General features: G+C 35.9%; 1 protein-coding gene across 1 annotated transcript; it reads left to right on the top strand.

Annotated features, from left to right (window-relative positions):
* The first annotated feature begins 1,822 nt into the window (after window positions 1-1,822).
* Window positions 1,823-21,914, top strand: DTHD1 (death domain containing 1). The gene is made up of 11 exons (XM_064511752.1): window positions 1,823-2,102; window positions 4,130-4,337; window positions 5,006-5,845; window positions 6,359-6,689; window positions 7,389-7,568; window positions 8,356-8,600; window positions 10,890-11,054; window positions 11,642-11,931; window positions 13,301-13,545; window positions 20,940-20,997; window positions 21,572-21,914. The coding sequence occupies exons 1-11, from the start codon at window positions 1,823-1,825 to the stop codon at window positions 21,871-21,873; spliced, it is 3,144 nt and encodes a 1,047-aa protein (XP_064367822.1). The 3' UTR covers window positions 21,874-21,914.
* The last annotated feature ends 685 nt before the right edge of the window (window positions 21,915-22,599 follow it).

The raw sequence follows: 22,599 nt of genomic DNA, 5'->3' as shown, positions 1-22,599 counted from the left end.
GCAAATCACTAATTGATTTAGACGGTCTGGACAGGAGTGGTCTAAGCAAATATACAATTAAATTGGACAAGATCCAGAGCTAATAAATCTAGCTATATTCTAGTTAGTGAAAAAATATGGAGTCACACCAACTTCTCAGTTTACACCAACTGAAAAGTTGGTGTACATATGCTATTACATAGACCAACTTTTCAGCTGGTGTGACTCCATACTAAATACATAATAATGCATTTATTGCCTCCTTTCTTTTCTTTTCCTTACACACCCCCAAAATTTTGGGTGGGAAGATGAGGTTTTTCGCTTCCTGTACACGAAAACGTATGTTACTTTCAGAGTTCCTTTTTTACTAGGAATAATTTGGAAAGACGTAATGATGCTGGATAATCAGAAATGGTAAATAAATTAAAGATTCACAAGTTCTTTCTTAGCTGTGCAGTACACTTTCAGTGTGATCAAGCAAACTAGGATGAGTCAAAAAGAATCTTCCTTTGAATATAACAATTACAGCTGGTGTCAGCTCATATGTTTGATTAAAAACACTTTATATCTTTATTATTTTAACTTTTAACACTTACACAGTGCTTTACATTTCAAAGCACTCTGCTGACATTACCTTATTAGTCATCATATATGAGATTTCAGTGGCCCCATTTTAACTGCTATTTAGAGATGCATTAATTGTATTTATAATGGGTGATAAAAAGGAATGTTTAGTAGGAAAGCTGCTGTACAGACTTTTGTATAGTACATTTCTTAAACTATAAAATATTTTTGGTATATGTTATACTTCAGATTTAGCCCCATACCGAAGCCTGCTAATAAGGATTTTGGGCTTGTCCTTCCACAGCACAGCTACATGCTAACCATTACCTGTAAGAAAATTTCAGTGCTCTTCCTCCACTGCTTTTCATTGCCATTTTGGTGTTGTTCATTCCTATGAACAACATACAGTCAATTCTTGATGCTGCAGTGTAAATTAAGCAAACTCTTGCTTTTCTCATAAGTTTGCTTCTCAATTTCCAAAATGTTATATGAAATTTCAGTCGAGTTGTTTGAAATTTGGCAGTTACTGTTCTTTACCTTTACTGTTCTTTACGTTTATTTCCTTATTATATAAACATGCCTAAGAAAATACTGCAGGTACATTTATTGCTAATAAAACTTATTTTTGTTAGTCACAAAATATATCTTCAGATTTGTAGATTCTTGTATCACTGAAATACCCTGAATTCAAACACATCATGTGGTGTGTGGGGCAGCTTGTGCCTGTCCTACCTACCTGAGGCTTCTAAACAACAAAGGAAATAAAGTTGTTAGAAAATCATGTCAAGGGACCCTACAACATTTAATGTTATCTTGTGATGAAAAACAGCAATTGACATACTTCCTCATTGTTAGTTACTATGTAATTATGAATTCATGTTTAGGCTTGATTTCATAGATACTGATCATTTACAGCCACTTCTGAAGTAATGAATTGCTCAGAACTCCTGAAAGTTAAGTCACCATTACATAATTAAGTTACATAACCTCCCCATTTATGTTCTTAAATATGTATGGTGTACATTGGCATCTCTTGGCAGTCCTCCTCTTTAGTTACAGGACAACCACTCCTTTTTGTCACCTAGTAACTTTTTAATAGTCAACATCAACTCCGAGTTTCTGAGCGAGAGTTTGATTTTTCAGTGTGTGTGGAATACGATATTTTTTTAAACCCCATTTAAGCCACAGATAATAAACAGTATAGCCTGAACCAAGGAAAACATCTTGTGGAAGTGTTTTGAGCAGAAGAAAAATTCTAGTAGTATATTTTAAAAATAAAATGGAAGTGGCTGAATGTAAGATCACACCTGCTGCAGGCAAATCAGGCCAGCTCCTGGAAAAGACTGGGAATATGAACTTGCTAGTGAGAGACATGCTTCTGAAGAGTGACCTGGATAATGAAGGCATGCAGGAGTATGTGCTTAGACTGCTCTCTGTAACAGAAGAGCTGAGCAGATCTCTCAGCCAGCAACTAGAGAACATTGCAGAAAGTCTTCAAGACATTTGCCACTTACTGAGCGCTCTCCAAGACGAACACAAGGAACTGACTTCAAGTCAAAGTAAGTATGGAGGGACTTAACTGTAAAGAAAATGTGGTGGATATATTGGATGCTAAGTTCTGCCTTCTGATGATGCTATAGAACCTTACTTTTCTTTTGGTAGTATTTCAGTGTTTGGTAATTCATCAGAATATATTTCAACAATTGTATCACTGTGTTTTTGAGTCTATCTTTTATATATGAGTGTGTGTGTGTGTGTGTACATATATATACCATTCTTCTCACATAATGAATTAAACTGCTTTCAAAGTTTTGTTATGCATATTGTAATTTATAGGAATCTAAAATAGTTCAGATAGCGAAGAAACTAAAGTAGTTTAGACAGTTAAAAAACTAACTACAAAAGTAGGAAGAGGCCAGCTGCCTCTAGCTTCACTTCAAGCTGCCAACAGACCCTGTCTACTTCAGCCCTACTCAACCATCCAAATATATATACATGTCCAAAATACAATTACTGTAGAATTCAGCCATCCTAGTGTACAGGTAAACACATGAAATTTAATTGTTGCATTTACATTTTAAAATGTTTCACTGTGTTATTTATTGTGAGGACTATATCCAGTTTTATTCCTGAAAAAATATAGGTTCATTTTTCAAAGAATGAATCAAATCTGTTTCCTCAGAAACACTATCTTAAACATTCAGCAAACTAGGAAAGAAAAATAGCATTTTTGCATTATTTGCATTGCATGTCTAACAGCATGATGCCTAGACCAAGAGAGATTCCAGACAAAAATCTTTAGTTAGGCCCACACTCAGAAGCCTTTGTTCTACTAGTTTGTAAGTTATCCACTGTATTTGTGAGAAAGGACCTGTTTGCAGACTTCAAGATAAAGCTAACTTTGGTCTGTTGGCTGCATGCTCTGTACGATCTCTTTTCAGGTTTTTCAGAATTCACTATCATTCTCTTTCCAAAAAGCTACTTTTCCTCAGTCCCTCTCTCTTCCATAAACCAGTCAGTTAGCAAAACAGTTTGAAGACACTTGCATATGGACTGCCACTGTATTCCCAAAACTGTGTTACCACACATCAGAAAAGCATGGAAAGTGAAGTGTTAAGAAAGGGCCTTTCTGTGTTGTTTTGTTTTTAAGCACAAAGGGACATTTATTTCAAGGTTAACATTGTGACAGAATGGAAAATGTGTCTTCATGCAACACTTCAAAGTAGTCTAAAGTTACAAGGCAGAGTCTTTGTTTGGCTTTAAGCACTGCAGTACTGGGAAAGTTCACAGTTTAGGCAAATTCCATTATTCAGAATGACTCTAGAATGTTATCTACAAATTTGAATTTAGGAACCTTTAAAGAGCTGCAGGAAAATTTTCTTCTTTTTAGAGAACTCAAAGTTCAGGTACGAAACAAAGTAATTCTGGCATTTTGCACTGATGCACATTCACTGTAATTCTAATGAGGCCAAGGAAGCTTTGCATTAGTGAGACTGGGAAATGTTCTCTTGCAACTTCTTATGCAAGCCAAGCTGTACAGGCTATGCCATTTCCAGTCTTTTTGTTTTAGTTCTCAGCCTTGTTAAACCAGTTGGAAGTTCTTCACTGTGGTAAAACTGCCCTGGAAACTCTTTTTTTTCCTTGCCCAACCAGTGAAAAAATATATTAAAAATTTTTCTTTTCAAATATAGTCAAAATACAATAACAAGTGGTTTGGGAACTAAAAAAAGATTACAAATGAATAATTTCTTGACTGAATTCAACAATAAGAAAACTTTATCCCGAAATGTGCTCTTTGGAGGTTAAATTAAGCAGCTGCAAATAGAGGTGAAAGTGAAAGGTCCATCTAAACCATGTAACATCATACCAACAATATTCTTACACAATTATTTTCCAGTCATTGAGATATTCATTTCCCTCATATGACTTTATAGAATAAAGTGAATGTAAGTCAGTGGTTTCCTTTAAGACTTTAATCAACCCTGTTTATTGTCCTTCCCTTCTCTACCTCTTTCTGTTATAAGTGGACAGTACACCATACTGTGTTTCCTCTGTACAATTTTGTTATTTGTATTGACTTTCACAGGATTTAACCTGCAAAGCAAAGTCTGCCAGGATTTCATGCAGCAACCAGAAATAAGCAAGAAATTCTCCCAAAGATCTGTAATACATCTAACTGATGAACACACAGTTCCAGTTATAAAGAGATTGACAGCATATAGTGAGGAGAGAGCTGAAAGTAATACATATGAAATCCCTGGAGAGAATATTTCTGGAAAGATTTCTAAGAGAAGGTGCAAGATAAAACAAATAAGGGATCATAAAACAAATACTTATATTAAAGAAAAAATAGTATATGAATGGCAATGAATCTGTGCTTTTTATGCATGCTTCTTCATCCTGTGTTTTTAGTTACAAGCAAGTTATAAGCTCCATCATTCCTGTAACTGGATGCTGCAAACTGTTGAACTACAGTTTTGTATATGTACTGATGTTTTTGCATTACCTTTTGATCTCCATAGCAAAAATTCAAAGCTGCTAAGCACATTCAATATTGAGCCTACATATAACAGCTTTGCCAGAGAACCACATTTAAAAAACTTGCAGAATTAAGTTTTAGGAAATATAGGTAATTAAGGTTTAGTTTTCAAGCTGTTCCCAAGTTGACTAGACTATTATTTACTAATTCCCTATTTTAGATTGATTGTCATTAAGAATTTATCTAGTGTATGATCATTAGAATGGGCTTGGAATCACTAGAACGATTAGGGCTGCCACAATAGCCAAGTTGCACTTGTCAGGATGTGGTTGCTCAGAAATTTCCTCAGACTGAATAAAAATAAATGTACAAATATTAAATGGAAGCCTACAAATACATTATGCTTCAGATGCATTGCATGGCACTAGGGAGTTAGGTGGAATTCTCTTTGCATGTGTACAAAAGTTTTCACATTTTTGTTAGCTTTCATAGCAAAATTCAATTGGTTACATACTTTTTTTCCTCAGAGTGCAATGGAATTATATATTGTCTGCTGAAAGTGAAGGATTACTTGATAAATACAGTCTCATACCTTCAAGAGACAGAAAATAAACTTTATGCTGCTAGCTGCAAACGCGATGATAAATCTCAGACCCAGACAGCTCAAAATGCTTCCAGAGAAACAGATGTGTATTTTTCTGAAATAGAAGGACCAGAGTCTGTGCAAGCATCTTCTAGCCTCAGTCAGCTATCTCAAATAACTCCTTCCCTGAGAAGTCAGAATGTTAATCAAATCCAGCCAAGTGAAACTAAAGTTGTGGAAAAAGAAACAGTTGCATCATTAACTGAAAATGTATCTGCTCAAGAACAGGACATTAGTAAAGAATCACCAGTGAAAAAGGAAGACGACAGACTGCTGATGAACCCTATGACAGAGAAAAAAGATTGTAATGGAAAAGATAAAGCTCATGGAGGTGGCTCTTTTACTAAAAAGTCTCCAGAACTGTTTTTTCAAGATGTTCTTAGGGGCAATGGAGAAGGCATTCTTTCTGAGACATTAAAAGATACCTATAGCACTGCCATGAATCTTTCTGAACAGGAAAAAATGGCAGTAGTCAAAGAACCTTCAAAAAGAGTGCAAAATGAAGAACATAGACTGACAGAGAAAATGGAAGACAGTAAAATGGGAACAAATTATGAGATTTGTAGGAATAGCCCAATTACCTTCACATCTTCAGCACAAATATGTGATCTAACTACTGTGAATCCATCTAAGAATGATTCAGAATACGTGCAAAACTCCAGGCACTGGATGAACAAAATGTAAGCACATAATCTTCTCTGTAGGAACATATGTAAATAGAAATAGCCTATTAGCATACACATAAATGTCTGTGGGCTCATAAACTCAATATGCATGTATTGAGCAGCTGCTGCTCAAGCACAAAATAGCAGTTCACAATTTAAGCATGCATACTCAAAGTCTTCCATTTGGTCCCAAGTAAACTGTAACTTTCTATTTGATTGCATAGAATTTTTATGCCATGAAGAGGCTGAGGCACAGCCAGTAAAGACAATAATTCCAAAACTGTTGGAGATCAATAGAAAAGAACCCCAATTAGGCAATTTTCTAATAATTTGCCAACTGTTCTGAAAGCAGCTCAACAGAGTTTTCATGACTTACCCATTTATTCATAAACATGTTACTATCACTGATCTGCCTATGCTATAAAGAAATCGTGTCAATATAGCAAAGTATTTAATTAAAAATACAAGATAAACCACTGCCACTACCCCACAATGCAAAGAATAATATTTTATGTTCTTTTTCTCCAGATTTCTAGTGGAAGGGAGTGATAAGAATGAACATGAAGTAGCTTGTTATATTAAAGCTCCTGCAATTGCTCTAGAGAATCTGATGTGTAAGATAGTCAACGACACTAGTTCCTTGGTGGTGGATGATTCTGAGGAGCTGGTCAGCAATGTCATCAGTATTGAATGCTCTGATTGTGAGAAAACAATCCCTTTCCCTATCAACATTGCAATCCCATTTGCTTCATGCTTCAGAGGAAATTATAGGGACATTATGGTGAAGGTGACTGATGTGAACTTCCAAACAACTTACTTGACTCCCATTTCTTTGGAGGGATACCAAGGAAACCATAAGGTTAGTGGTCTCTTAACTGAACATTATGAAAATATCATTCTGGTTCACCAGTTAAGCCTGTGTGGAATTATACAATAAAGTGATCATTAGTAGGCCATTTTACACATTATATGGGGTTAAGATGAACTTCCTCCTCCTACTTCCTCAAGAATTAACTCTATCTGAAACCTAGTATTTGACAAGGTCTGTTTTTCATTAATAGTGGTAAGGGAAATCCTTGACCCCACAATACTGATGACTGAGTAGGAGTTCATGACTTTTGTAAATATGTGTAATACATTACATTCTTTGGTAAACACAGGAAAAACTTAAGGCGAATTATTTTGCATTGAGATACAGAGAAGTAGCATAATTCTGTGTGTATGAGTCCAAATTCCATCTCAAAGAAACACAGGATAGTAACTTTGTGGGGTTTTATTTTGGTTTGTTTGTTTGTTTGTTAACTGCAGAAGTAATCATATTGGGCCAGATTCATCATCCACCATCAACTCATTTCATTGTACACTGGAATATTAATAACATTACACGGTGACTAGAGTCATACCAGATAACTGGGCATCCAAGTGGCAATAATATTTAACTTATTTTCATTTCATAACCTGCACCATAATTAATGTCCCACTCTCAAAATGCTAATCCACTACTGAATACAGCTTCCTTTCCCTCCAATGTACTAGAGTACACATTCTGTTTACACAGGAAACCTTTGCAGAAGTGAAAATTTATCAGCTGGGTATTTTTTCCGTGTTGTCATGCTTAAAGAAAGAAATATTTACTGTTCCGAAGGCTGGGCTCTCCCGAAAGCTGAGCATGGATTCTAGAATCTCTTTCTATTACCCTCCTGAAACATTCAGTTCTCCAGCAGTCATGCATCTAAAGGTAAGCTTGAAATACACAACATTTGTTCCATAACACTGTGTTATCTGATTATTTCTAAAGAAAAGATGACAACAATGTGTCAACGCGTTAAATGCCAACCTGTTTCATTATTCAATGACTATGAAGCCCATGCAACTCCACATCCTGTATTCACAACAAATGGTTTCCTGCCAGCTTTGTTAAAATCATGATATCCTCAGTAGTCAACGTACCTCCAGCTACAGGGAAGAACTGCCTACCCTTCTTTGATGTACTTCAGAAAATTAAACTGTATTCAACAATGACATAAGCATCAGCTCCAATGTCAATGCTGGGCCCAGTGTTTAAGTTACTGGAACAAATTTTCTCACCTGACCTTCTCCATTCTTAGCTGACAGCACAATGAAGGCTTTTGTCACTCATTAGTCTTAAGTGCAAATAATCTCAAAATATGCTCCAGTTATACTGTCTCTCTCCCTTCCTCCATAAAAATGTTGATTCTGAGGTACTGGTATACATTTCAGAGGAGCTAAAAGTAAGAGTCAAAAAAATATAGACTGGAAAAATCTTTAAAAAATCATCAAGCTCTGAGGGAGGATGAAGCAGGAAAAAAACAATCAAAATGCTTTGAAGCACTTGTTTGTGCTGGTATGTTGCTAGGGATGTTCCTGGGTTACAAAGAGAAACCTAAAGTTTCTGTGATAGTCTAATCCCATTTCAAAAGTAAAATCAATTTGTAAAAAAACGGGCATTTAAAAGAAGTTTTATTCATTTGTAGACTAATTGTATAATTGTGTTCTATACCTAGGTTCAGCCAATTGAACCATCGCTGGTTTCCACACTGAAAGCAAAACATGATATATACCATTCAGTGGTGTCCACTAGTGCACTGGTTTATGTCCAGCATCCTTCAGCCCAACCATTTAACAAGTCAGTCACTGTTACTCTGCCCTGTCCTCCAAACCCAGAAAAAAAAAGACAAAGAGATGAGACAGAAAATGTAAGAGCCGTTAGTGCTCCAGCTAAGAGGGTTACTACAACGTATCATCCTCGGTAAGAACAACTTAAAGTCTACAAATTCATCATGATCGAAACATCAAAATGAATTAATTTTAACAGTTGCTGATTAACCGTTTTTGTATTAAAAATGTACTATTTCCTTAATGTGGTCTGCTATAGTTAGGAGCATTAGAAACACTCGAGCAGATCCCCACAATTCTCATGCTAGCTTCACCAGAAAAGTCTATATAGCATGCTGATTTATAATCACTGAAAATGCTGACCACCATATTTCTCACAGGATTCAGGATGAAAAATACTCTCCTTTTTTTATAGGAAAGGAATGTCCAGCTGTTTTCACATACTTAAAACCAATCTTTGCCACCCTTATTTAAATGGAATAGTATTTTATTCCACGAGTAATCAAAAACAATACAAGCTACCATGGCAAAATTAAGATTCTTAAGGCAGAACTGCAGTTATGTGTAGGTATGATCTCTCATTGATGAAAGGTTCTGAAGATAACAAACTAGCTCTTCTTTGTGGTTTTTAAAGTTAGAATTTATAATATATTATATAAACACAGAAAACAGATAATAGTTATACGTCATAGCAGCCTTGACTAGTATTTTTCCAATGGGTGGTTTGGCTACCTCGGTCTTTAAATTTTCTGATCTCTATTTCTCCACATTCCATTGGCTACGTGAGTGAAAATTTCTGAAACACAATGATTAAGGGTATGTCAGTTTTGTGGTATACAACCTTAGGCATTTGATAAAGGGACAAATGTTTTCAAAGCACATGCTACAAAATTTCTAAAAAGTAGACCTTCCGGCATGTCTTAAGCTAAGCACTCGAAAATGAGGATACCTAAAAAACTCTAAAATTCAGTTGTTACCTGGCAGTTTAATAAAACTGATCAAACACACCCAGAATATAGGTAAATTTTTTCAGTGGAAAAAAGGCCCAGGCTGACCTCATCTATTTTTGACAGTCAGCAAAATAGACTATATTGTTCCTGTCTCGTGCAGGAAAAAAATCAGTCTAAAGCAACCACTTCATTGTTGTCCTTCCAATTCTGCTACCATGAGCAACTGCAGGTTTAGAAAGGCATAGGATTTCTTGGGACCAGTTTGGGACAAGAGTCAGCTTTTAAGTACTTCTACTTTAAATCGTTAAAGAGTTAGCTTATTCCTATTATAACACTCTCTTTTTCAAAATTCAGCTAAATGCCAAGATTATAATTATCTCCAATATAAGCAAGGTACAGATGGAGAAGGGAGACAATGTTCAGGCCTTCTGTTTCTGAAAAACTTCTTATATCATATTTTAAAGAGCTCACACTCACTCTGTTCTCTTAAACTAGACATCCATCTTTATCACAAACTTCAGATTTGGGAAGGTTGCCACGTCTGTGTATGGGAGATTCAAATTTCATTTGCTGTACCAGAAGCATTTCACTGTGTGGCAGTACTCTCATGGCACCTATCAGCACCTAATACCAGTCTAAAAGGCATTTTAGGTTCTCAGTCAAAGCACAGCCACAAAAAGACTGTGGCTTGATTGCTTGTTTTGATACAAATCCTATAGAGAAAAGACGCCAACATTTTCCCATATTTGCAAATACTGAGACGATATGCTTGAAAAATGCTTAGGCATTCGTGTCTCAGGTGTTTGCTTTTCTGGAGTATACATAAGCCATGGATTTCAGAAGAATGGGTTATTCAAATCTAAAGTTTAAACAAGAAGAGGAGGCAAAGTGTGTGTAGGAGGACATCTGTATGCTTCTGAAAGAAGAAAAATCTTGAAGTTTCATTCACTAGGGTAAGCTAGCCAGAGCATGTCATGTCATGGTTTCCTGATTCTGAATATGATATCTAAATAATCATCTGATTTCAAGAGAAGCTGCTTTTATTTCCTCTGTTGAAAGAGTAATGGATAGCAACCATGTCTTATTTTCTAATCTCCTTTGTGTTGTAATATATGCCTCAGGAAGAAAAGTTTTCTCCCATTTCAGGTATCTACTTCTATGAAATCTATAAAGCTTGATGAATGTCTCAAAAAGAAACCATAACGATTAGTCTTCACAATATTAAACAATAGATTAGAATACATTCATTTGGATAGGAACGTTTTTTTTCTTATGGAAGAATTCAAAAAAATCTGCAAACAATTTTTATCACTTACATACTCAAGTGTAATTCCAGATGTAGATTTTCAGCAAGGTGGAGAAAACACATGGTTATCAGTGGAAAACAGAAGGGAAGGCAGATTTAGAAATACAAGTCTTACTCTTCCTGCAGGATCACTTTTAATTTTCTATATAATTGCTTGGCTTTCCAGGGCTGTGACTGCTTCTATGAGAAAGAATGGAGAGAATCTCAGTGAAATTTTGAAATTATTAGGTCACAGAAAAAAAGAAGAGGAGTGGATTGTGTTTGATGATGTTATTATCCAGAATGCATGGAATGGACTTGTATCATTTGAACTAAATGAGCATTTAGAAAGGTAATGTATGAATAATTTATAAAATTATATTGCTAAAATATTTAATTCCAAATGTACTGATCAATGGGAGTTAGTAGAGCTAAGAAATCATTCACTGAGCATTATTAACTTACTAGTATCTCTTTCTTCCAGTTTGAAATATCAGATCATTTATATTAGTTACTCATAATTACACAAAATACAAATCTGGATAAATAATATTTTATCTCTAGATCATAGACAATGAAATGTATCCAGCAATTGAGACTATAAATACAGATATTCATCTTGACAGTGTGATTTAACTTTCTAATTACATGACTGTAATTTTGTTTTGAAATTTCCTTTAATACATATTCTCTTTCATTTAAAATTCATATATATTTGAATTCATATGTATAGAAACAGTCAACATATTCTACAGTACAGAAGCAGGCAAATTACGACCTTTCATGTGATGGAAATAAGGTGAGGGAACAAAAATGAAAAGGAGGTAGCAAAATGTTTTTTCAAGGCTGAGCCCTCTATTATTTTGCATGATAAATTGTTAACAGTTGATAAAATGATTTAACATACAGATACTTATTTTCTTGTCTTTTTTAATACAGCTTTGTTGTCATTCGCCTTGCCTTCCACTTGGAAAACGCGTATCTTCTCCTCTTTGTTCAGGCTCTGGAAGAAGCCATCTGTAGCACAATGGCTAATGTGGTACTGTACCGAAAAAGAGAAGACCCATATAAAATAGTAGTTGTGCTATCTGTATCAAAAGAATTGACCTGGGAACTTCAAAATCTCCATGAGGAGGGCTACTTTGGTCCCCCAGAACCAACAAAGCAGTTTCCATTAAAAGAAGGAGAGCAGATTCATTTCAGATTTAGTGGCAATATATTTGCTTCAGGTAAGTTAATTATTTCATGCTTCTAAATGAACATTATCAATTACCCAAGCTGTTCAGAAATAATTTATGTGAGCATCAACAGATTGTGATTACTTACAGAACATTCAGTTATTTCACTGTTTTATTTCCTGTAAACAACAGGCACTTGGAACCACACAGGAAACTGCTCTACTTCAACTGTAAAATAAAATGTATTAGATTAAAAAAATCCTGAGCAAACTGCTCTAGCTGACCAAGCTTTGAGCACAAGGGTTGGACTAGATGTTCTTCAGAGGTCCCTTCCACCCTGAGCAATCCTATGACTCTGTGAAACCTGACCCCTCAAAACCAACTGGTGGGGTTTTTTTATTTCAAAAGGCCAGGATCCCACCAATAGCTTTTTAATTCAAAGAGCATTTGACAGGGACTAGACAGATTTCAAACAAAAAAAAAAACCTTTCCGCTCTTTTATCTGTGTAAATTCAGTTAGCGCAAATAAGGTTTAACACTGAAAGCCAGGGCAAAATAGTGCTTTTGTGAGTTGTACTATAAATTCAGGCGATAAAAGAGAACCATTATACTTTCCTTTAGCAGTCACAAAAATTCCATTCACCATCACCATTCAGTTTTTGCTTAGTTGGAGAAGAGGTAATAATCCTCAAGAAAATGTCCACCCAAAATTATGTCAGCTTTGGAAATCACCTACCAATACCAGTATTTGGACCCCTGAAGATTTTGTACACCTTACATAAACTCTTACATTGGGAACTCCACTTAGACTAAAGAAAGCATTAGTCTGCAAAAAGAAGTCTCCGGCTTTCAAGGAACAGTGCTTATCCATGCAAGGGATATTACAGATGTATCATTTAGAACTACAAATCCTAAAAACACACATACCCCTCTGTCCCTGTTCTTGTCACTGTTGCTGAGAATTTCTTTATGCGAGTGGGTGCTACTTCAGTAACACGTAACAAAAAGCATACGCATCTTTTTAGAGACAGATATTTGCCCTGAATAACCAGAAAGCATATACTTCTAATTTCAGCATAGCTTTATTTCTTTTTCCATCTGTTGTATGTATTTTATTAATTTTATCACCTTTCATGTTGTTTACTTTTCAACTGGCAGCACAGCCTTCACTACTTATTCCCTATGTTTAACCCCTAACTTATGAGTTAAGACAGCTAACTGCGGCAACATTTCAGCTACTAAGTAGCCTGGCAAGAACCTGTGAGCATTAAAAATTAAAGTACTAACAACCACAAAGAACAACAGCCTATTATGTGATTAGTTCTATTTGACTCACCTCTACTTAGTCTACTCACCTCTATTTTAGAGGGCATACACACAAACACAGTGTAAGAAATGCTTCTTTTTGTGTGAACTGCAGAGAACGGAAAAGATTTTGGAAAAGCCTACAGGCTTATTTTTCATTCACAAAGAAAGCCCAGGCTGGAGCTCCAAATCAAAGAAGTGGATGAGTTTGGTAATTACAGCTCACCTCATTACAAAGGAACAGCAGTGTTTTATAAAATTACCAGAGAGATGATAGCCAAGGAGTGGGAACAGCCCCTGCCATATGATGACTATCAACACCAGACTCCACTGTGCAAATTAGCACTAACATTACCAAAGGTGGGTTTCTCACTTGATAATGTTAGAAATCTTTCACTTTTTCTCTTACCGTGTACGCATTAAGCAAAAGGACCTCAGTGTGTTTTTTGCTTGCCAGATACACACAGGTGTGTGTGATTGAGCAGTCCTGACCTATCAGCAATGTACAAACACCCTTAAAATTTCTCTCGGTGGGTGGAGGGGACCCGCATCCAAGCACCCGCGTGGACAAAGCAGATGCACTTAGCAAGCAGAAGGGCTTCAGCCATTTGCTCCCCTACAATGGGACAGCCTCAAGAGATCAGTACTTAAGTTTCAGTAGATACTTCTTGTATCCTCATGTTGGGAGTACAGAACCACAAATTGTAGGATCATTAAATGGTTTGTGTAATCTACCTTTCTCCTATATTGACCACTGTATCACCATTTAAACAATGACTTTTCATCTCCTCTTCCGGCTGAGAAGCCTCTGCAATACAGCCACGTGAGCAATTGACTCCATCTCTGGTGAAAGCTATTCCTACGTAATAGAATCTTTAATATTCCTTGAGGGAAATTTCATTCTAATTTTTCCAACAGCTTATATATCAATATTCTATGCCACAAATTGCTGCCACTAGACTACTGATATAAAATCTGCATAAATTTTAGTCTCAAAGTATGTGAAGTAACACTTAGTCTAAATCTCTGGTGAGAGGCAGTAAGATTCCTTTCTTTTCTTAATTGACCTTTATTTAAACTGTCACCTGCAAATCTATCTTGTTTTTCATAACTATACCTATTGATTTCTCTCCTATCTCCATTTTCCCAAGTAAAAATTAAAAACAACTATGTGCAGAAGATTTTACAGGAGATCTTCTTTAGTGACAAATTCCAAAAAAGCCCCTAAGTTTCATTTGGGAAATCACGTGTTTTCACCATGTTTGCTTTTCTACAGGGCTAGTGTTCCATGTGCCGTGTTCACAAAGACAGAAACGCTGACTCTAGCACTAACATCCAGTCAGACATTAAAAAAAATATCTATGGCATCCAGCCTGGCCATCAGTCAGTTTCCTTCCATCCACCTGCCTCTCTTCTGTCCCATTTTTCCTCTTTGTTTCAACTCACTGCATAGTAATAATAATATTTACAGCACGGAACTGCAATTTTATTAAACCACATAGGTAATTATCAGGTGTTTTAGACTTGTTTTAACATTTGTAGTCTACTGCTAAACATACTCGTCCTTAAATATTCTATTAGGACTTTTAAAAACAATTATTTCTGACTACTTCCTTTTCTCCAACCAAATTTAAGGCCAGCTTTACTCTTTCCCAGTTTGGCTGAGAACTTGAAGTCTGGTCAGACTGTACATGTGTATAAGAATATATAGCATATGTGGGTACACAGTCATAACCAGGCAGCCAATTTACATAAATGGAAGGAAGTGGAGGAACAGTGTAACATGATCATTGCTAGTAAGTTTTAACTATTAATAGAAAAGAAATCAAACCACAGGAACAGTGATAACCTTTGGGGCTATTTTCTCTAAATGTATTTGTGAGGAGTGGCTCCACTTCCAGCTGAACCGGTTAAGCACAGAGGATCCACGCTCGACACACAAAGGCAGTCTGCTCAGAGAGACTTACAGTAGGAACCATCACGAGGGGCACTGGTCTCCACGACAAACCCTGGGAAGCAGAAAACCAAGTAAGAGGGAGGGTGATTTGAGCACTATCCTGTGAAGAACATCAAATCTCCAGTAGTTATTCTGAGACCCAAACCTGGCATGCTTCAGAGTGAAACCCAGTACAAACTGTCCTGACCAGCAGGAAGAAGTGGGAGGGCTGTAAATAGCTGTCACTCACCTCCCTTTGCATCTGTAGGGACACTGCCAATACGCTTTTCCCTCTCTTCTCTTTATTCTTGGGTGCCCCAGATATGTTGGGGAGACCTGTGGGGAAGGGATCCAGCCCAGGACCCAGATGTCTCAACCCTGCCTGGAGTTCTGGGCACTCTGAGCAGCAGCCACTTTGCTATGTGGAAAGGGATCATTCTTCCTTCTGAGCAGCAGAGTTAAATAGCACATGCGGTGAAGCGAGGAAAAGCCCGTTTTGTCTCCTCAGCCTTTGGCATCTGTGTTCACTTAATGCACTACCTGGAATTACATGAAGTAGAGTGCTGTAGATCTGCAGATGGACAGAAGGGATGGGAGAATCCTGATATAGGACTTTCAGCTGACCAACCGTGCTAGTATGATACCCATCTTTTAACATTATTCACTGTGTAATACTTTGGCTTTAAAAACTCCAGACTGGGAAAATATATATTTATTCCATGAGTTAGAGTGAAAATGACCAAATGTATCCTGCTTCATTTATTTGTACCCACGGATGAAATACAAGGATTATAATTCTTGCATAGAGCTTGAGTATACACTTTTCCCAGTGTTCAACTGTAATAGTAAATACAGCTTTCAATATTCCCTTCAAAAAGATCAGCCTTTTTACTATGAAAATATACTCCTTGAACAAACTAATAGAGCAAACAGAGGTATTACATCACCCCAGTCAATCAATGTTACAGCACCTTGCAAATACTTTTTCTTTGGCTGCTGGAATATTTAAGAGATTTATTTCAAAGAATCTCCATTAAAGGCAAATATTAAATCAAAAAACAAGGTCAAAATGCTTGAAAACATTCGCAGTTTATTATGTGATTTGTATTTTCTATTTTACACAGTATGAAATACCTCACTGTAGAATAAAGAATAGCAGCAAAATATCTTTCCTTATGCTGAAAAACATTTTAGCACACAAAATTGTATACTACTATTTTTTGATCTATCTCCCATCTATCCAGTATAATTTAAAATAGATTATGCCGTGAGTCAGTTCTGTAAACAGATAAATATTCTTTAAATAATTCAGCTAGTTCAGTTATTGTCTTTTTGAAGATTTATTAAAAAAATGAAGCTGATGATTAGACTTTAATGAATAATCAATAAACTATATACAACATACCTTATTATTGATATATACATATGTGAGGCAAATGAGAATTTCACATACAGTGGAATCCAACCATCTAGTGGTATCTAACATTCATTAACACAAAGTTACAATAGTTAACTGTTTTGCTCTTAATTTCTTCCTCCAGCCAAGCAAACCTTGAATTCCATATTGATCAAATTAACAGAAATTTTAATAAGAGGAAATAATATAAGTAGAAACATTCTTTTTTGGCTTATTTGATCATTAAAAAACAGGGGAAAAAAAGATTAGGAAGAAGTGGTTGTTTTTCCTCACTGGCAGATTAGGTTAGTAGTGGAGTCCCACACAGATCCATGGTAACATATTCATCAGAGCCTTTTGAATAATTGAGTGAAAATTTTGCTGATACTACAAAATTATTCAGAGTGCTGAAGTTGTCTGCTAAGAATCACGTAAGAAAATTATAATACTGAGTGGCTAGAAAATAAAATAGTTAATTTAGATGTCAATACGTGTTTTTTGGGGATGTAGGACCATACCTGCACTATTAAACTCTGGTTTGTCTATTACCAGTCAGAAGAGAAATCTTTGGTCATTATGTCCTTTGAAAACTTCCAGTAAGCATTCAGTAGCAATCAAAAAGGTGAACAGAACGCTCAAAAATTATTAGAGAACAAAAAAGAAAATGTGATTATGCCATACGTCTATGAAGCCTCCGTGTCAACTGCACTCTGCAGTTCTCATCACAGAACTTAGGAAGATTCAATAGAACAAAAAAGAAAGAAGGTGCTCAGAAGCAAGGAATGAGTCCATGTAGAGAGACAATAAATTGATGACAACTCTTCAGATGGTTTTGATAGAAGTGTAAATATTAAATACACTTATAATTGATATGGAGAGAGTGAATAAGGAATGATTTTTATCCCCTTCACATGATAAAAGAATACACAATATTATGATATTAGCAGGTGGCAAGTGTATACAATAATATAAAAGGATGTACTTTTTACATACAAAAAAATAATCAAAAGATGAAGTCACTTCCACAGATTATTGTGGAAGCTAAAACTGTATTTGAGTTGGAAAAGGAATTGACTGGAACAGAGACAGAGCCGTGCAGTAAAAGTAATGATCCAGATGCAATTCAATGCTAAGGCAATGACAAGGAAATTCTAATTACCTATCATATCCTATTATTTGTTCTAAAACTATTAACAGTGAAGTCACTGACAGTAAAACTGACGTAAGTACTGTGTCCTATGTCTACTATCTACACCAACCATTTGTCAAATGCAACTACTATTTACCACTTCAGTGAAGCAAAAGTCCATTGTTAATATTCATATAATATAAGCTGAGACTGACATTGTCTGTAATTAGTCATACGCTGATGCTATTTTATACTGCTGATAAGTAAGCTGCCACCTATCTCGCAAGCACATTGAAACATGATGCTCACTGTTCACATCTGCCCTATTGATAATGGTGTGTTGTTGGTAGTACTGCTCTTAGTTTGATGCTTATAGGATGCCAGTTGTCACAGTAAGGCTCTTCTCCCTTCACATGAATTAATTGAATCTTTAAGTTGTGGCATTACTGAATGACTTCTCCCTTGTTCCCAGTATGTAATTGCCTTTGGAGGTTTGAGAATAAAATCCCTTAATAGCAGCATATGCAGGATCAACAAAGACTGCTTACATTTCTACTACGTTTTTGTTTTCATAAATATCTTAAATTCAGTTTAAATATGTTAATGGATTCGTTTTAATACACAAAACCAAAAAAACTCAGTGTTGCCAGTGGCAATAGAAATTTTCTTAACAAAATGAAAGTGTTTTTTGGGGGGGATGTTTTTGTTTTCATAGATAAGAAAACTAGTACCATCTACAGTGCCCAGTTTTGTTTGTGACAAACACAAGTGGAATTTTTTACGACAGCTGACTCATAACCATTCTGACTACGTATTTACTCTTTTTCGTAAAATCTGAACCTAAATTTCTCTTGAACTGTGAAGATAAGAGAGTAACTCTACAGGTTATGAGCCATTTTTATACACGTGCCCAGTTTATCTGCTGTCTTACAAATACATTTCTGACAGTGGTCCAAACAGTGGTTGCTTACTTTGTATGCAACCTTTCACATCACTTTTTACTTTAAACAGGCTGCAGCTGCGTAGAGGTAAGCTGATCCTCACTAACAATTCCTACTGATGAACCTCTCATTTCCTCAGCATTTAAAAACACTGATTGGTCAAACTTGTTATTTTGAACCCAGGGAAAATCCAGTGGATCAGATTCTGATGTCAAGCATGTGTGCGCATATCAGGAAGACTTCTATCAATTTCAAAATAGTTGTATGGATGTAAAACTGGGCTAAAGAGTTTAAAAAGCTTATTTCTCCTTTTTCTATTTCCTCTTTTTCTATCCTTTCTTCTCCTTTTTCTATCCTGTTTGATATTCTAGTAGAATCTGGTCATGTCTGAGAAGTCTGTTTAAGAAAGCACTTCAGTATTACTGATGGAAATCAGAGTGCTTTGCAAAAAGACATTACTGTAATACATACAAACATTATCAAATTACTAATCTGCTGAAGTTTTATGCCTAATGACTGTCTAACAGCAAAATAGCATGTGATCCTCTGCTTCAGAAAGGCAGGTTCTCACCTAGAAGGGCCTTCTAGACCAGGAAACTACTTTGACCGTTCCAGTATTTTACTTACACCGTCAACCAGAGAAGTGAAGCCACATACCAGTGCAGCTGAAGTGTAGGTGAATTTAGCTCTTCACCACAGATATTTAATCTTTCAAGGCAGATTTCATGTTTTAGATCTAATACATTACATATTATTACACTATTTCTAGACAATACTCATTTTCAATTCTTACCATTTTTAGAACTATTTTAACACTAAGTAGCATAAAGTAGTTCAGATTAAAGTCAATCCATGGGTAATTGAGTTCATCTACAGTAACTCTGAAAATCTCACACAGAGCTTTGAGGTACTAAATACTCATTAATGAATGAAAATAAGTTTAAATATAAATGCATAATTAAACAAAGCAAAAGAAAGCGCTCTAGAGTCTTGGAAGAAAAGCAATGCCTCCTTCTGGAAAAGCCTGTTATTCCCTTTATTTTGAGATGACTTTTTTCTGACCATGTAACGCTATGCTCAAACTTGTGCAAGTCCAGTGACAGAACTGCTATGGAAGCAGGCAAGACGATGCAGAATCAGAGCCCAAGATTTGTACAATGCAGGATGGTTTTGCACTGCCAAGCAGCACATACTGTGGTCAGTGCTACACCAAAAGCCCCTACCAGGTAAGATGAGTGCATACAGACCTAAGGAAAAGTTGTTTAACTTACAGGTGAGTAGTGAACTTGGTTAGGATTGTACTGGCCTTCTGGATGTGTAACTCACTGCATGTGAAACACTCACTTTTAAACTTATAAAAGTATTTATCATAAGCTCAGCCTGGTCTCTGGCTCAGTATACCCAAAAGGAAAAGTCACCTCATACTATTAATTCGGAAATAGAGATAGGAAACTCAACGAATAAATATGGAGCAAGTCTCATAGGGGAACTTGTGCATAAACAGCCAGGTAGCACGACTGAAACTGTGAGACCAAAGTACATTTAACATGGGCACTGAAAGAGGACAATTAGAGCTCTGAACCAAAAAAGAGCTGAACTTCACTTGATATGAATTAATCTCTTCTTGCGCCCAGTGCTTAGGTAAGTACTTTCTTGTTCTACATGGAGTAGGAAACGGGTAGGGCCCACAAGACTTAATTCCTCTTTCTCAATCATAGAGAAAAAGAGTAAAGCTTTTTCTCCTTCTTTCCGGAGGAAGAGAGAGGAAAAACTCTGCACTTTCTAATGAAATTGTCTTTTGAATTATGATTTTTAGTGATCTAAAATTAGAAGTTGAGACATGTAAAATGAGTAACTACAGCTACAACAGCATGATTCATAGATCTAACAGTTTATAGATATGTGTTAGCTATTGCTATCGTCCCTGAAACAATATTGTATGCATACAATTATATTAAGTACACAGGGTCAGGCAGGCAAATTCAATGCAGTATTTGAAATCAGAATCTATTTCATGTACAAAGGTTCCATAGAAATTTTCTATACACCTGATTTCTATACAGCAGCCATGACATAATGCTACTTAACAAATATTCATAAAATTGCATAAATCATAATCTTTGTAATAAGATGCAATGAACATCCAGTTGGTCCTAACAGACTTAGTTTCATTATTTTAATAGCTGTATATGGATTTATACCAGCTGAGGATGCAGCCTAGTTTCCAATAATGACACAAGTCCTCCATGTAGGTAGCATGCATCTTAAGTTGATTTACTGCTATTCACCTCCTTCTGCTCATCCCTGCCTCATTCTGTCATTTCTCTTCCCTCAACACATTGTCTTTGGTAGCATGAAAAGCTGATCAAACGTCCACGAAGCACAAAAAGAATTTCTTCTGATTCGTCGGGTAAGAACACTTCTATAATGTATTAACATTAATATAAATAACAGTTGTATTAGACAGCTATTTAGGTTTTTTTAAAATGCCAGGAGTTATTTTAGTTGTAATTGACATTTTAAAATGCCATATTCAGAAAAACTAGTTAATATATTAAAAGACATTCAAAGCCAGAAAGTGATCTGGTTACTAGGGAACAAAAGCTCTTGTAAGATAACATCGTGGTGGGGTGCTGCATAATAAGATCCAATTTGTACTGGAAAGCTACTGACGTATCAATTATAGGAAATGCATGAGCCTTTTATTTTATTGCTAGCTTTCTCCATTCAGTTCCAAAAATTATAGCTCATTGCTGAAGCTGCTATTGACTAAAACCACTTCATGTCTCAGTGTAGTTATCAAAAATTACATTAAAAATAAGAAGTGATGATGTTTCATATCTACTTCCACTGCAGTCAAAAACAAACCACACATTTAGTTTCAGAGTTGACCCACTCAGTCTCCAAATTTAGAAAGTTTTTCAAACAAAAGATTTACATAGCAGAAACATAATGATTTTATTTCACAAATTTTTGTCCAGCAGAGGCCCTATGGGACAACTTGCTGTACTGGCTTGCAGAAGAGCTTGCAGAAGATAATACTCCGCTGCTTGCTTTACGCTTACCTGTTCAGCGGAGTGTCCTTCAGCTTGTTAGGCTGAAGTGCCCTGATAATATAACACACCAGATCTATGAGCTTCTTTGCTGCTGGAAAAAGACCCTTCCGAGATCAGCTAATAAACAGCAGCTCCTGTCTCGCTATTTGCGGAAGAGTGGCAGAAGTGATCTTTCAGAAGAACTTCGTTTTAAGTGGGAAAATACAGCATTCACTGGACAGAATCACTGATAACTAATAGCCCAATTTCCCCTTTTTGCTTGTTGAGATGTGTGAGTATTTCCATCGTATCTTCTGCTGAACTGTTTCTTTTCATAATCATCCTCACATTTTCAGAAGTTTTCAGTAGATTAACAAGTGACAGCGAAACCAGACAGGGATCTGTCTGCTCTTTCATTTGTTACTTTGCAACCTTTCTACTTCAGCAAAATATAATAATGCCCTTGCTTGCTGAAAGTGAACATTTCTTCTGTGGAAAAGAAAGATACTGAAAATACAGGTATGAAGAATTACAGGCTGGTTTGAATAGTCTTCCAAGGACTCTAATTATTTGCCCATATCATACTCACTCAGCAGAGAGTTATATTTGTATATATTTTGGAAACTAGGAATTATTCACTATACTTCATCAAAATCATAGGAATCACTCCATGATATATTGATTATTGTATCTCCAATAAAAATCGTTACCAAATTCTTCAGAGGATAATGTAATGGACCATTATAAAGCAGATGGAGAAAATTTTATCTCACTTTCAGGTTGTTGATAATTAATCCTGACTTCTATACTCTCAGCAAATGCTTTTATCCTTGTGAATGTCATGACAGATTTTAGTGTTACCACAATGAACATCTAATCCATTTACAGAAACTACCATTTGTTGCTTCACTATTATCTATCACGGTAATGGGGTTTTTTTCAGATTAAAATCAAGTTTGGAAAATGGAGTATTTTTT

This window comes from Dromaius novaehollandiae, chromosome 4 (assembly GCF_036370855.1).
Source record: "Dromaius novaehollandiae isolate bDroNov1 chromosome 4, bDroNov1.hap1, whole genome shotgun sequence".
NCBI classification, from domain to species: domain Eukaryota; kingdom Metazoa; phylum Chordata; class Aves; order Casuariiformes; family Dromaiidae; genus Dromaius; species Dromaius novaehollandiae.
Note: the sequence above shows the minus strand (reverse complement) of the source record. Positions and strands in the feature narration are given on the sequence as shown.